The 13,999-nt window shown below is 39.7% G+C and overlaps 1 protein-coding gene across 1 annotated transcript in view; it reads left to right on the forward strand.

Moving 5' to 3' along the window:
• The window catches only part of Khdrbs2 (KH RNA binding domain containing, signal transduction associated 2), a 461,510-nt gene that overhangs the window by 274,430 nt on the left and 173,081 nt on the right, over nt 1–13,999 (forward strand). Inside the window, exons 5-6 of the mRNA XM_051153015.1 lie at nt 7,832–7,959; nt 12,887–13,085. Of these exons, the coding sequence (XP_051008972.1) occupies nt 7,832–7,959; nt 12,887–13,085 (327 nt within the window). The remainder of the gene's footprint in view (nt 1–7,831; nt 7,960–12,886; nt 13,086–13,999) is intronic.

The raw sequence follows: 13,999 nt of genomic DNA on the forward strand, positions 1-13,999 counted from the left end.
TATTTTATACATGCCTGGCATGGTGGTGCACATCTTAATCCTACCACTGGGAGGCAGAGTTAGGTGCATCTTTGTGAGATCAAGGTCAGCCTGATCTACATAGTGAGTGCCAGGACAGCCAGGGCTACATAGATAGACCCTGTTTCAAAAATGTTTTCTTTTTAAATTCCATATATGTATATAATAAATAGTGATGATATCTGCCCTTTATTCTACCCAACACTCCCTAAACATAGGACCCACCAAACTTTATGTATTCCTTTAACGATATATATTATATATTATATATTATATTTAATATAAAATAAATTATATATTTATTTATAGTAGCCCACTGAGTCTAATTGGTGTTAATTGTTTGCACATGGTAATACTGCCACCCACTGGAGTTTGGGCAACCTGCCAATGACCATCACTCCAAAGAAAATGCTTCTCCCTCCTCAGGCAGCCATCAGTTATGCCAGGCTGTGCCAGGCATAGCTCCTCAGGTGTGCGTGGAGCCTCATGATCCAGTCCTTTTTCATGTTGAAAGTTTGAGTGTCTAGCTCTTTTGGCGTCCACAGCTAATGTAAGTTTATTCATACAGTAACTGTGCCATGCCCATAAGATAGTTTTTCACAATACTTGTTAATCTAAAAATGGGAGGAGAAAGACTATAGACTCAAATCATCATGGTCAAATTAACTAAAGCAAGCACTTCATTAAAGCAAGCATTTTTTTTATTCATGTACATGGGCTGCCTTCCCCTAAAGCAGGTTCCAGATGTTAGCATTGGTTGTGAGGAAGATGAGGCTTTTATAACTCAGGGGTTGTGAGGTTCCTAATTGAAAATTTGGAAGGAAAAATGGACAGGACTACAGGATCAGAACATAATCATAATAAATTAGCCATAAGACCTCCTGAAACAATGGTAGGATGGAAAGTGGTGACAAAGAAGTCATCATAACGAGGTAGTTATAACAACCTTTTGAAAGAAAGGTAGGGTTTTAAGAAGATTATAAACCACTTTTTGAGACAAACACAGTTCAACCATATTAGCTGATTTTTTTTAAGCCTAAGATGTAGACAGGCTGGTTTTCATACATCTTCTTCTCATAATGGCTCTTACAATATTTCTGCCCCCATCTCTTCTAGGATGTTCCCTGAAGCTTGCACATAAGGATACTTTTTATAGATGTCCCATTTAGGCTGATCATTCATAGTCACTTATTTTCAGCACATTGACTAATTAGGAATCTCTGCATTAACTGCTTGCCTACTGAAAAGGAAATCGTCTCTGACCAAGGCTGAGAAACCCTCAGATTATCGGAACAAGCATAGCATTTAGAAGGCAGATTGCCAATGTGAGCATTTAGCAAAACACTAAGTGTAGGTTGCCCAACCCCAGAGCCTATAACTTCATCGGCTTTTTTTTTTTTTTTTTTTTTTTTTATGTTTTAACCATGTTTGCAGCATCAGACATGAATTCTGTCCTGTGGAACAGGCTTCAGATGCAGTCAGAGGGGTTGGTTAGCTAACAACTTTTTATAAATATCTATAAATTTAAAAAGTGAATTGTAAGCTTCAAAACATCAGAATTGCAGACATTAAGGAAAATTCAGTTTAGAATTTCACCTTGCCTACAAAGAGGCCTAAAGTTGCAGGATTGTTGGTAGCAGCCACTCACATCAACCCTGCTTATGAACAGAATATTTACACATTTTTTTCTCAAATTATGCCTTACACAGTGATGTTTCATTTAAGAAGCTTTTGGGGTCATTGGATTGTTAATGTAAAACGTGTTTTAAAAGAGTTTGCTTTATTATTATAAATTAACATAATAAGTTAAAGGATTAAGTGAACACCTATTTTTATTTTAAATTTAATGTAATTCCTATGTCATGTGCTTGACAACTTGCCAAGAAAAAATTAAATAATGTTTTAATTTATTTGTTAAGAATTTTATATAATAGATATTTATCATAATTACCCTCTTCTTCAAGATTCTCTCCCTCCTCTTTACCAATGCAATTTTATGTGTTACGTGTTCTCTCTCTCTCTCTCTCTCTCTCTCTCTCTCTCTCTCTCTCTCTCTCTCTCATAAAAAGTAGAGCCTTGCTTGTGTTGACCACCTACACTTGTGAGTAGGGCCTGCTGTAAAATGAGGGTGATATATTGGTGTCACTCCATTGAAGAAAACTGACTTCTCTCACCAATAGCTCCTTAGCTAGAGGTGGGACTGTGTGTCTACTTCTCCTCTGTGCCGGATTTTGTTGGAGTTTTGCAAGAACATTTAATGAATAAGCTCATAGTCACTTTGACTCTACTTTGACAAATGAACCTTGATGTTTGTAGCTGCTGAAAACTGGCATGTATAGGGATATCTTTCTGGTGTCCTAAATCTATCCTGAGGTGGTAGCTTATTTCCTAGACTAGCATAAGTTAAGAATCTTACAAAAGATGTTGTTCATTTCACAGATTTTTACAGGCATAGTTCATATATCAGTAGGCAATGTTTTATAAGGAAAATGGAAAGAGCGAGAGAAAGAGAAAGAAAGAAAATCTGTCATTGTAATACTCTTACATAACATATGCATTTAACCTGTTTTGTTACCATCACACTTGGTCATGAATTTTGCCTAGTTTACAATGAGGTTTTCTATCAGGGCAAAAAAAGGTAAAAGACATTTGAAACCAAACTTAACATCAACAGCAATCTAAACCTCAAAGTCAAAGACATTTTGAATTTCTGATATTTAGTTACCTTTGATAAATACCATTATAATGGTTTTATATGAACTTTATGCAGCCATTCATTGGGAAGATGCTTAATAAATCTTAATTTACTCTTCGTTGACTCTAGTTTGCTACTGGATTTTCTGATTTCTAGTATGGGCTGAGGTAAGCACATTCTGTGCTGTCTCGGTGAAGCTACCTAATTCTTTGTTTTATTAAATAGTCTTACTAATTTTTTTGTAAGTTTACTGCCCATTCCAGCTCAGTTATAAGTAGGATATTGGCTCAAAGCTATATTTTCCTTTCATCTAGTTTTTAGTTTGGCAAAATAAGGTTGCCTTTAACTCATAATCCTATGTCTTTTTCAGATACTAGAATTCATAAATGTGCTGCCATATTTGGTTTCACTTTCTTGTCCATTACTATGGTTTGTAGAGGTTGATATTTCTTCAACCCTCTTTGTAATCTCCAAAAGAAGTGCAACCTCCATTTCCATTTTTTACACCTATGCATTTATTTACTTACTTTGTGTGTGTATATGTGTATATGTAATATGCTGGTACCATGACAACTGTGTAGAAGGAGAAGACATCAAGCAGGAGTTGACTCTCTCCATCCACCATGTAGATGTCCAGGATCACTCAGGTTGGCAGGCCTGCCATCAAGTGTCTTTATTCAGCGAGGCATCTCACCAGCTCATGGCCACAGTTTTAAATGTGTGGCACCAGGGCCTGTGGAGCCTTAATGGAGAGGACTTGGCAGTAAAATGGTCCGTGACTGAACCCCCAGGTTGCCTATTAACACCTGCCATTACCTGCCAACTAAATGTAAGTTAAATAATCTTCCCAATTTGTATTTTGGCAAAATGCCACCATGGCAGATGGACAAGACTGTATGTAACTGGAGATTATGCATGTACATTTAGTGTGCGGACTGTGCACATTAGTCCCTCCTAGGAACATCCAAACAGCCTTCTGCTCTCAGCTTTTTTTTTTTCCCCATTGTATACTGTTTACACCATATGCCAGCACAGTGGGAGGGCCTTATCTGAGAGGCAAAAGGGAATACTTACACATTTCATGGACACTGTGTCATGCAGGAAATTTATCTCATTCAGGTAAAGGAACAGGTGGAATGTATTGTGAGCATACATTTTACTATTTCAAGTAATATATTTCAAAAACAATGTTTGGTATTTTAAATAGTAGGGCATTTTAGAAATTACAGAATGAAATAAAAGTGTGTTACTTCCTTCCTGAACACCCTTCAGCTATTAAGCGCCCATATTCTTTTTCTCACATCTCATCACATTCACACAAACAGCAACATGTACAATTCTGCCACAGTTCTTCTGTCCTAACCACATTGTTCTGTTCTCCATCTCACTATGGTTCTCTTGCTTGCCAACCTCCGCGAGTCCTTCCTAGTCTCTCGTTAAATGATGCACTAAATAATTTGCAATGTTTTCCTTTCAATAAAAATATTGCATTTTTTAAATTCTCCGTAATAACTACCCATCACCGTTCTAAAGCAGAATAATAGCAGTTACACTACATCAGTCATGGTATAGGGTATGTTGAATGGGATAGCTTCCACCAGGTTTAATTCACATGGGTTTGCCAAAGTTCCCAGCTGGGTGATATTAGGAACTTGAGTTTTTCAGAAATTTCTACTTCCACTTGAGTTCTTGAAGAAGTGAATGCAAAGAGGGGATTAAACATGGGGGGATTTTATTAGAAAAAAATGATCTTCCAGAAAAATCAAAATAGTTGTGGGAAATAAGGAGGGCTCTTCCATACAATGTGGGAAACAAAACAAAGAGAAGTGTGAGTTTCTGGAGTTCTCTGATGTGGTGAAGTTAAGAATAATACTTCAATTCAACAGTACCATGCGTTCCAGAAACACACTTATGCTTGGGAGTACTGTGCCTTCAAAAAATAACTGTTTTTACAGTGTCTCCTGTAATCGACAGACTTTAACATCAGGAACTGAGAGACGTTCTTGGAAAGATGGCCATGGGGGTGTAGTACTTCGGAATGAAGCAACTGCAGTTCTTGTAATTACTCAGTTGGTCACCGTAAACCTGGAAAGAGATTAAACTCTTACAGGGAGCACTTCCAGCTAAGTCCATAAGGAACTTGGTTGTACATCGTTACTAATGGTTTTACTTACATTAAATGTTATTCCTCAGTGTGAAGAAATATCCATCTAACCAGCATTGCCATTCTGTCCATGTTAGTAGCCTCCTCCAGAGCAGCAGATTAGCAGGACCACTGAGCTAGTGAGTGCACACACCAAACAAAGAGATTCAATAAATGTCTCAAACTATTACGATACCTAGATATTTTATTCAGGTGTATTGAATTTCATCTGGGATTACTCATGAGCCAAGAAATAAATGATAGCCTGTTGGTCTAAGAACTCTGATGCAGAAATGGAGACTGGCTATTTAAACACAAATCTAAAGCATAACTCTCACATCCCTTGCTGAGAAATCACCTGTGTTCATGGCACCTTTAGATCAAGTCAAATTAGACAAGATTCTGAATGGCTTTAAGGACAAGTTTATCATCTTTCATCCTCAAAAAATAGTAGATTTCTGATGTTTGCCGGTGACGTTTCTGGCCTCTGCCTCTTTTGCCAGGGGAGGAGAACCCTGAATGGCCTCTCTTGTATCTTGGAAGGATTGCAGAGTGGCAGGCTGACTAGAATCTATCTTTCCACCTGTTCTCCTACCTTTCCAGAAAGCTGAGCCGGACTTCCCCTTCTTGTGACATATGAGTTTCCGGTGGCAAAAGAGCTCAAGTTCCAGAACACAGCACTTTTCATTCGCTTTCATTATGTTTTTAGTTAGCTGATAAGTTTCACACAGCCGACCTGACACCGTCAGTGGGACGTTCAAAGGCATGAGATCAGGAAGCCCTGATCCAACCAGGGTGGAGGGGTGATTTGTCATGTCTGTCTGCAACATAACAATGCCAGCCTATCTTTTCTTAACTCACAAGAGCAGAGTAAATACAGATTTACCACACAGAAGCAGCGGCAGATACAGCACTATAATCAACAGTGTTACATGTGAAGATTATGGACTCCATGCTTCATTTTGATGAGGGGCTGTTCTGTTCCAGCCGCAGCGGCGTTGCTCTGAATTCCTGATCCTAGTGAAACGACAGGCATGTTTTTCTCTCCAGTTAGCTGGTACTTGAAAACGAAGATGGGGGGAGGTAGAAACGAAATAGTGGATGGCTTGTTCGAAGCTGCAGTTTCCCCTACATTGCTCTTGTCAGCTGTGGTAAACCCTCCATCATTATAATCGGGTGTTGCAGTGGATAAACGTGAGAGCAACATGTTGAAAATAAGACAATAAATTGTCTTTGCTTCGCTGTGGTTAGCACATTGAATTGTAATCAAGACAGTTCCTGGAGCGTGGGGTAAAGGTGTGCATTAAAAATCCCCCAGACCTGGCACAGCAGAGGTGTGCAACTGACCGAACTTTCTCTATTTCACCCCACTTAAGTATGCATTCGCTTGATTTTGAACCAAATGGGCATTGTTTGCTAATACACTGGACTTTGTTCTCAAGGCTAGGCCTCATGTATCATCTCTGTTGGCTCCACCTCTATGAAAGTTTAACATTTTAGGACCTAGACACTGTGTGCGTGTGTGTGTGTGTGTGTGTGTGTGTGTGTGTGTGTGTGTGTGTGTGTGTAGGTGAGGAAATAATTAAAACACTTTTTATTAAAGGTTACATCCATCTATAATGACTCAGGCCTACTTTTCAGTCCTTTTAAAAATATATATTATTAATTTATTCATATTACATCTCAATTGTTATCCCATCCCTTGTATCCTCCCATTCCTCCCTCCCTCCCATTTTCCCCTTATTCCTCTCCCATATGACTCTGACTGAGGGGGACGTCCTCCCCCTGTATATGATCCCAGGATATCAAGTCTCTTCTTGGTAGCCTGCTATCCTTCTTCTGAGTGCCACCAGGCCTCCCCATCCAGGGGATGTGGTCTCAAATATGGGGCACCAGAGTTCGTGAGAAAGTCAGTTCCCACTCTCCACTCAACTGTGGAGAATGTCCTGTCCATTGGCTAGATTGCACATATTGTCCTTGGCTGGTGCCATAGTTTGAGCAGGACCCCTGGGCCCAGATAACACAAAATATACAGAACAAAAAAAAAAATATTCAGTCCTTTTTAAATGACCGACCGATACACACTCTGAAGGATCCTTACCTGAGTCCCTGGTTGTAACCGTGAAACTCGCTTTACGTTGTGACTCTCACTGTCCATGCGTGAGGCACCGAAGGAAGTTCCTTGTGTTGAAAATGTTGTGGGCCAGGTTTTTTGGTGGGATTCCTTCCTGTACCTGAAGCAGACTGTGGAGCTTCTCAGTATTTTAATGAGTCTAAGACAATCTCACCCAGTCTGTTATTTCTCACCTCTCACTCAAGACTGTTCCCTTTCAGATTATGACTCCCGGGTTGTTTGTATAGCGTGCATAAGCTAAACATATTCACCCAAGTGCAGTTTGTTGGTGTTGGCAGATGTAGCTGAGGTACCTCAGATGCATCGACACCACACAGCTATCTTCCTTCTTCAGATAAAGCCTAAAGTGATATTTAAGAGAAATAAATCCAATGTCGTGAAGAGGACTTTCTTGATGAAGGAAACGTCTTTATTTCTTCATACAATGAGAGATTTGCACATTCCTTAACATCATTTCATGAGTTTCGTGCGTGATTTTCACAGCGACCCACAAAGCTGTATTGTTTACTTTGTGACACATTAGCCAAGATTGATGTAGAACTCAGGATATTCCCAGCAGGCCCTGGATGCTCTGGGAGCATTCTTTTCTACAGCAGGCTCTTCAGTACTTGGGTCAGAGCTTTGAGGCAAGGAATAGGACTAGACTCAGCCCTGTTGGCTTCGTTTATTTTCTTCTGTATTGAAATTCCGAAGGCAGGTTTTGGGGTCTCTTACATGCTAGACAAAGTTCTCTTACTGAGTACTATTCTCAGCCTTTTTCTTATTGTTTGAGGCATGTTGTTTCAGCCCTAACAACTCAATTTCTCATAGTAACTCTTTGCGCTATGCTTTTGTCTTCCAGGACTACAATGATGAAATTCGTCAAGAACAGCTCCGGGAGTTGTCTTACTTAAATGGCTCAGAGGAGTCTGGCCGGGGCCGGGGTATTAGAGGCAGAGGCATCAGAATAACTCCCACAGCTCCTTCAAGGTACATGGGTTCTCACCCTTAGTGGGTTAACAACAGATGATGACGTCAGGCCTTTGCTTTTCTGCTCTGTGTCCTGATTCCGAATGGAACTAAACAGTCTCATCAACACTCACACCATGGGCTAGAAAGAAAACAGCCTCATCAACACTCATGACAAGACCACACACATGAACTTATCATATTGTCTTAAAACTTAAGCTAACTACTTTTGTACAAATGAGGAGCTGAGGAACAGAACTTTGATGGGCTGCATGTGGTCGTCCAAGCCTGTGTCCCAGAATTCAAGATGCTGGGTCTCTGTGAGTTCACCGCAGGCTTGGTCCACATGATGAGTTTCAGGCCAGCTATGGAACTAGTTTCAAAAACAAAACAACAAAAATTAGGTAGAGTACTAAAATGTTGCCTAAAAGAATAGATCACTCTGACTCCAGAATTCATGATTTGAACAACTGAACAAAAAGGAAGCAGGAGCTGGGCATGGTGGTACAAGCCTATAATCCTGGCACTCAAGGAGGCACAGGCAAATAGATCTCTGTGAGTTCAAGGCCAGCGTGGTCTACAAAGCAAGTCAAGGACAGCCAAGCTACACAAAGAAACCCAGTCTCAAAAAATCCAAAAAGAAAAAGTAATAAAATAAATAAAAATTAAACAAATAAAGCAAGAACCCAAGAGTCTTGGTTCTCATGTTCTGCTCCCAGATTAGGGCACAGAGGTTATATAGTTCTTTGCTTTTTTTTTTAAGACCAGAAATTCTTTGCATGATGGAAAACTACATATTTAATTCCTGATGTATATGGTTCTTATTAGATGGATATAACCTTGTCAAGTTGACAGATAAACTGATTAGATGTACTCTATAACATAAAAAAAATACCATAAGCTCACTTTGACATGACCAACAGCACAATTAATTAAAGTTCATATATATACATATATATGTATACATACACATAACACACACATATATATGTAGAGAGACAGACAGAGAGAGAGACAGAGACAGAGAAAGAGAGACAGAGAGAGCACTTGTAGGGCTTTTAGTTTTTTAAGGTTTTAGCAGAAAACAGCAGAAGACAGAGCTGTGTGTATATTCCAATACCAAAACCAGATAATAAAACAGAAGAAAGAAAACTCTGTGACATAAGCAGAATAGAAACATCAATAAGCAAGCTATAGTGGGAAGTCTGGCTTCATTGGATTGAGCTCCTTCCAAGGATACTGTAGCTCTCACACTGTCTTGGGTTTTCTTTTTTTATGCTGCCCCCACATGCTCAACAGCTTTGTTCCACCTTGCTGCCCCCCATCTATTTTGGGTGCCCCTCACTCTGTTGGGCCTTTTATGAGAGACCTGAAATCAGTGAGTCTTCCCAATCCTGGACAGGAACTTTCAAAACCAGAGGGCAAAATAAACCTTATTCTGTTTAAAAGTTGTATCACTCACACACACACACACACACACACACACACACACACACACACACACACTGGATTACAGGTGTGTAATCCATTAACCTCCTTCACTATACAGCTGATTGATATATTTGTGAAGGACATACCTTAAAATAATGTCTCATCTGTCACATAGAAGATATCTTAAGGTATGCTAAGGCATTCTGCAACTTTAATTAATGCCCCAAACATTTCAATATTTAGGACTACACTACTGTTTTTACATTTTCTATTTTACAACCTTGCACATTTGTCAGAAAAAAATTAAAATTTCAAAATGAGATACCAAGCAGTTATTCATGTTTAGATCAATGTGGAAATTCTGGGGGAATTTATTCTAACCAGGAAAATACAGACAATTTTCTAGACCTTGTTTTCATATTTTATCTCAAAAAATAAAAAGTAAATGTGGTAATACTTTTCAGGATCATTTGCTTGTTATGTGTTGCTTATGACAAGATGCAACACTTTTTTATAATATCAGTCTTTTACAAAATTTTTGCATTTCTAGCCTGACATTGTTAGATTCTGAAGCAGTATCCTTGTAAGTCATCTTAAGTAGCTTGATCATTGGATCTGAGACATAAAACCTCACTTTTGTGAGTCAGAAATGTCATTTTATCAGTAGTAGTTTATCAGGAATACCTTAAGGGAAAAATTGGTATACCAAATGAAGCCAAACATTTCTTCTGTGTTCTTTGAGACTATAGCTACTTAAAATCACCCATTTATCTTATTATGAAATCTTAAAAATCATATACTAGAAATAGATTTATTCTATTATTAACGTAGGGAATCAGGTGTTTGATGGGCCTTTAGGAGGAGAATTTTCCTTTTGACTTAGATTACTTGTCAAATGTAAATGGGCTTTAACTTGGGTAAGTATTTATTCTAAAGTTCTTAATTGAATAAATACCGAAGCACCAATGTGATTTAGAGCAGATGTTTAAGGGTTATGTGGAGAACATTAATAATTAACATATAGAACTAATAGAGTCTTGAAAGAGAGGCAGAACCATATCTGATTTGCAGACAGGATCTCCGACATTGCTGTGATGATAAGAATTGGAGCAACTGGTTGGGTTCCGAGGTAGGGAGTGGAGAAAGAGACTGAATCCTGGGTGGGGCACAAGGAAGATTAAACCGTTTACCCAAGGCTGGCAGAAATGAACAGCACTGTCAATACAGAGAGACAGAGCAGAGAAAAGAATAAAAGTCCAAAGAAACATCTCCCAGGTAACAGGCACAGGGTCATGGGAGCTATAAGAGAACATTGGTAGGCTGGGGCTTGCTGGGATCAGCCTAGAGTATCTTTACAGAGTGCTGAAAACAAGAGCAAAGGAGATGACATTTAGTTCAGAAATGAACATGCCATCGTGAAGTTAAACATTAAATGCAGAAAAGTGGTCTTTGAAGAAGTCAGAAAGTAAAAAAAAAAAAAAAATACTGCACTGGGGATTTAGCCCTGGATGCTGTCCTAAAATAGATGATGAATATTGTAAGTTGAAAGAGAGAAGGCTGTGGTGTTAACATTGCCAGAAAATGTTGCCAGGAAATGGCAGAGCATATATGTGAGAATGACATAGATGCTGGATGAGGTTTGGCTGGGGCTGGGTCTAAGAGTCAGTTGAAGAAGAAATGTGATGACAAGCTAGAGTCCATGTCAGCATAACGTAATTGCAGAGCAAAAACATTATATAGATTTAGAAATGTGGATACTAGTCATTAGGAAAGAATTATGATTTTAAGTCTAGGTAATTAGAATGTTTGCCTACCATTACTCACTGATATAGCCAACACATGGACATTTTGATAGTATTAGATTACTAAACTCAGCAGTAATTATTACAATAGTAGTCAGACCCGGGAGCAGGTGACTTCTGAGGAACAGGCATCTGGAAGCCTGCCTTAGTTGCTTGTCTCATTGTTAGGAACAAATACTTCACAAGATGCAACTTAACTGAGGGAAGAAGGGGCTCCTTTGGTTCACAGGTTGAAGGGGATGAATCCATCCTGTTTGGAAAGGCACAGTCCAAGATAGCTCATAGTTACAAGAGCCTGTGGCTGGAACAGCTCAGCTCCTCGTGTCTCACCAGAGCAAAGAGTAAAGAGTTAACAGGACTGAGGTTGGGCTATAAACCTCAAGGCCTGCCCACAGAGAACTAATGCCTCAGCAAGGCGCCCCCTCCTATGGATTCTGCAGCCTCCAGAAACATCACTACTAAGCCAGACACTGCATGTTCAAACATCTCGCGTGCAAACAACTCACAAGACTCAGGAAGGTGGATTACACTTAACAGATGTCTTTATGTCATTATGACAACATAACCCTGTCTTCTAAGCCATCAGGCTTGTAGCTTTGGGTCCTTTGCTTCTGATGATCCAGGCTACTATTTTGTATATTTAGTTCATCCTAAATTCTCTTCTCCTAAGCTGGGTAAGCTAAGAATTTTAAAAAGCTTTGCCAGCATTCTTATTCTTCACTTCTAAAGCTCATTTTTTTTTCCAGGAAGAAAGAGCCAGTTTGATGGCTATTCATAGCAGAAAGTGTAACCTGCGCTGCCACGCAAAGGCACAGCCAAACGCTGTGATTGTTGGTGTTCCAAAGATCATCATTTTCCTCAAAGCTTCAATGTCCCTGCTGATGGTAGTGCTGTCTAGAGGCCAACTTTCATACAGAATACAAAGTGAAATAACCATGTATTTGCCCAAAGATTTCAGATAAACATCCTTTCTAAAGGTTTCAGAATGTTATTTTTTTTTAAATGGCTGCATCCTTTGATCTCATGCTTTTGTTCAGCTTGCTTTTGTGTTAAGTCTGTGGTTCATAACATTCAATCAGCCTTCTTATTGCTAAGCACTCACTCAGCAGCCCTAGAGTTACCATGTGAAAACATGTCTGTGACTGCACCAGCTCGGGCATTGACAGCAGGCTGATAAATCAGGCACATGAAACTTAAGCTACTATAGCTGCACGATGCATCACTCTGGTCAGAGTCTCACAGTTTATTTAGATGATTTTTTTTGAAATATGAGCACACTGTAGATCTCTGTCATTGACCACCAGCACGGAGACAGTCTACACTTACACACACACACACACACACACACACACACACACACACACACACACACACACACACACACGGTCCCATAGTAGCCAACATGGCACATATCAGACAATATTCTGGTTTGTGTTTTCTAAGTTTGGAATACAAACAAGGTAGATTTTGGTTTTCTGTTCCTTTCCCTTTTTATTTTTAAACTACATAATAGAAAATATCCAAATATGCTGCATGGTTTTTCATGGAAATTAAGTCATAATACTTAAAGAAATGTATTTTAACATGGCTTAAAGCACTTTGCAGATTATATAACACTTATCTGAAGAAGAGACTGAAATGTGTGGAGGCAGTGAGCTGAGCACTTTATTTTTTTCCTTCTTTGCCTTCATCTGCATGTCACCAATTTCTCCTAGGGGACGTGGGGGTGCTGTTCCACCACCACCACCACCTGGACGAGGTGTTCTTATCCCTCGGGGGACCACTGTGACCCGTGGAGCTCTTCCAGTGCTCCCAATAGCAAGAGGTGTCCCTACCCCTCGAGCCCGGGGGACGGCAGCCATACCAGGATACAGAGCACCCCCGCCTCCAGCTCATGAGGCTTATGAAGAATATGTAAGTACCCTCCCCGCAAGAAATCTGTAGTGAGGAAGGGTGAAATTTACCAGTTCAGAACGGAAACTCTATTGTGAGAATGTGCACGGTAATGTTCGTTGCAGCACTCAAATGTCCTTTATAGCCGAAGTTATGCCAAGGATTTACATGTGAACAGTTCAAGAGCAGCTTGCATTTCACAGGTGTCATTAGTACAGTGCATGTGATGTCAAGATCTTGTGTGTCAAGAGTCAAACTCTGCTGAGGTGTTCCTGTCTTTAAAATGTCTGATCAGCTTACAAATTGGAAATAGTTATAAATTGTAAGCATGATATAAATCATTGTGTGATCAGAGAATTCATTTGGAATCCAATAAACATTAGGGGAAAGCTGATAAATCTGAGCGGCAATGTAAAACATATGGCTAACCTCCTATTTCCATGACTTACACTTTTGTTCGCCATTTTCAGAAGATACGTGATTGACATCAAGAACTGAAATGTATAGAGTAAATAGGAAAGTGGTGTCTGTAATTACCCTCTTCCCATTTCCCTGTGTCTCCAGAATTTTCTCTTTGGGGGAGGAGCTCAGCAGTGTTCACTCCATCACCTCCTGAAAAGGTCCCAACAGCAAAGAAATGTTCCATTCCATCAGTTCCACTGGAGAGCACATGAGTATACTGGGGTTACTTACAGCTCACAATGAGCTTTTACTGACAGGAACATGGATGACTCTAATGCAGTCACACTTGAAAGTCTTCATCCAGCATAAGTAGAGTCCCCTACCCAAGTCCTCTCCAGGCAGTTTAATCAACCCTGCTACCCAGAGCCGAAGGCCACATGCAATGAGGGAAAAATTGCACAAAATTGGCTAGGAGGGGTTACTGGATACTCAGGTGAGCTTCCAAGAGCCCTTCCTCCCCTTCCTTCTATGAC

Source organism: Acomys russatus, chromosome 11 (assembly GCF_903995435.1).
Source record: "Acomys russatus chromosome 11, mAcoRus1.1, whole genome shotgun sequence".
Classification (NCBI taxonomy): domain Eukaryota; kingdom Metazoa; phylum Chordata; class Mammalia; order Rodentia; family Muridae; genus Acomys; species Acomys russatus.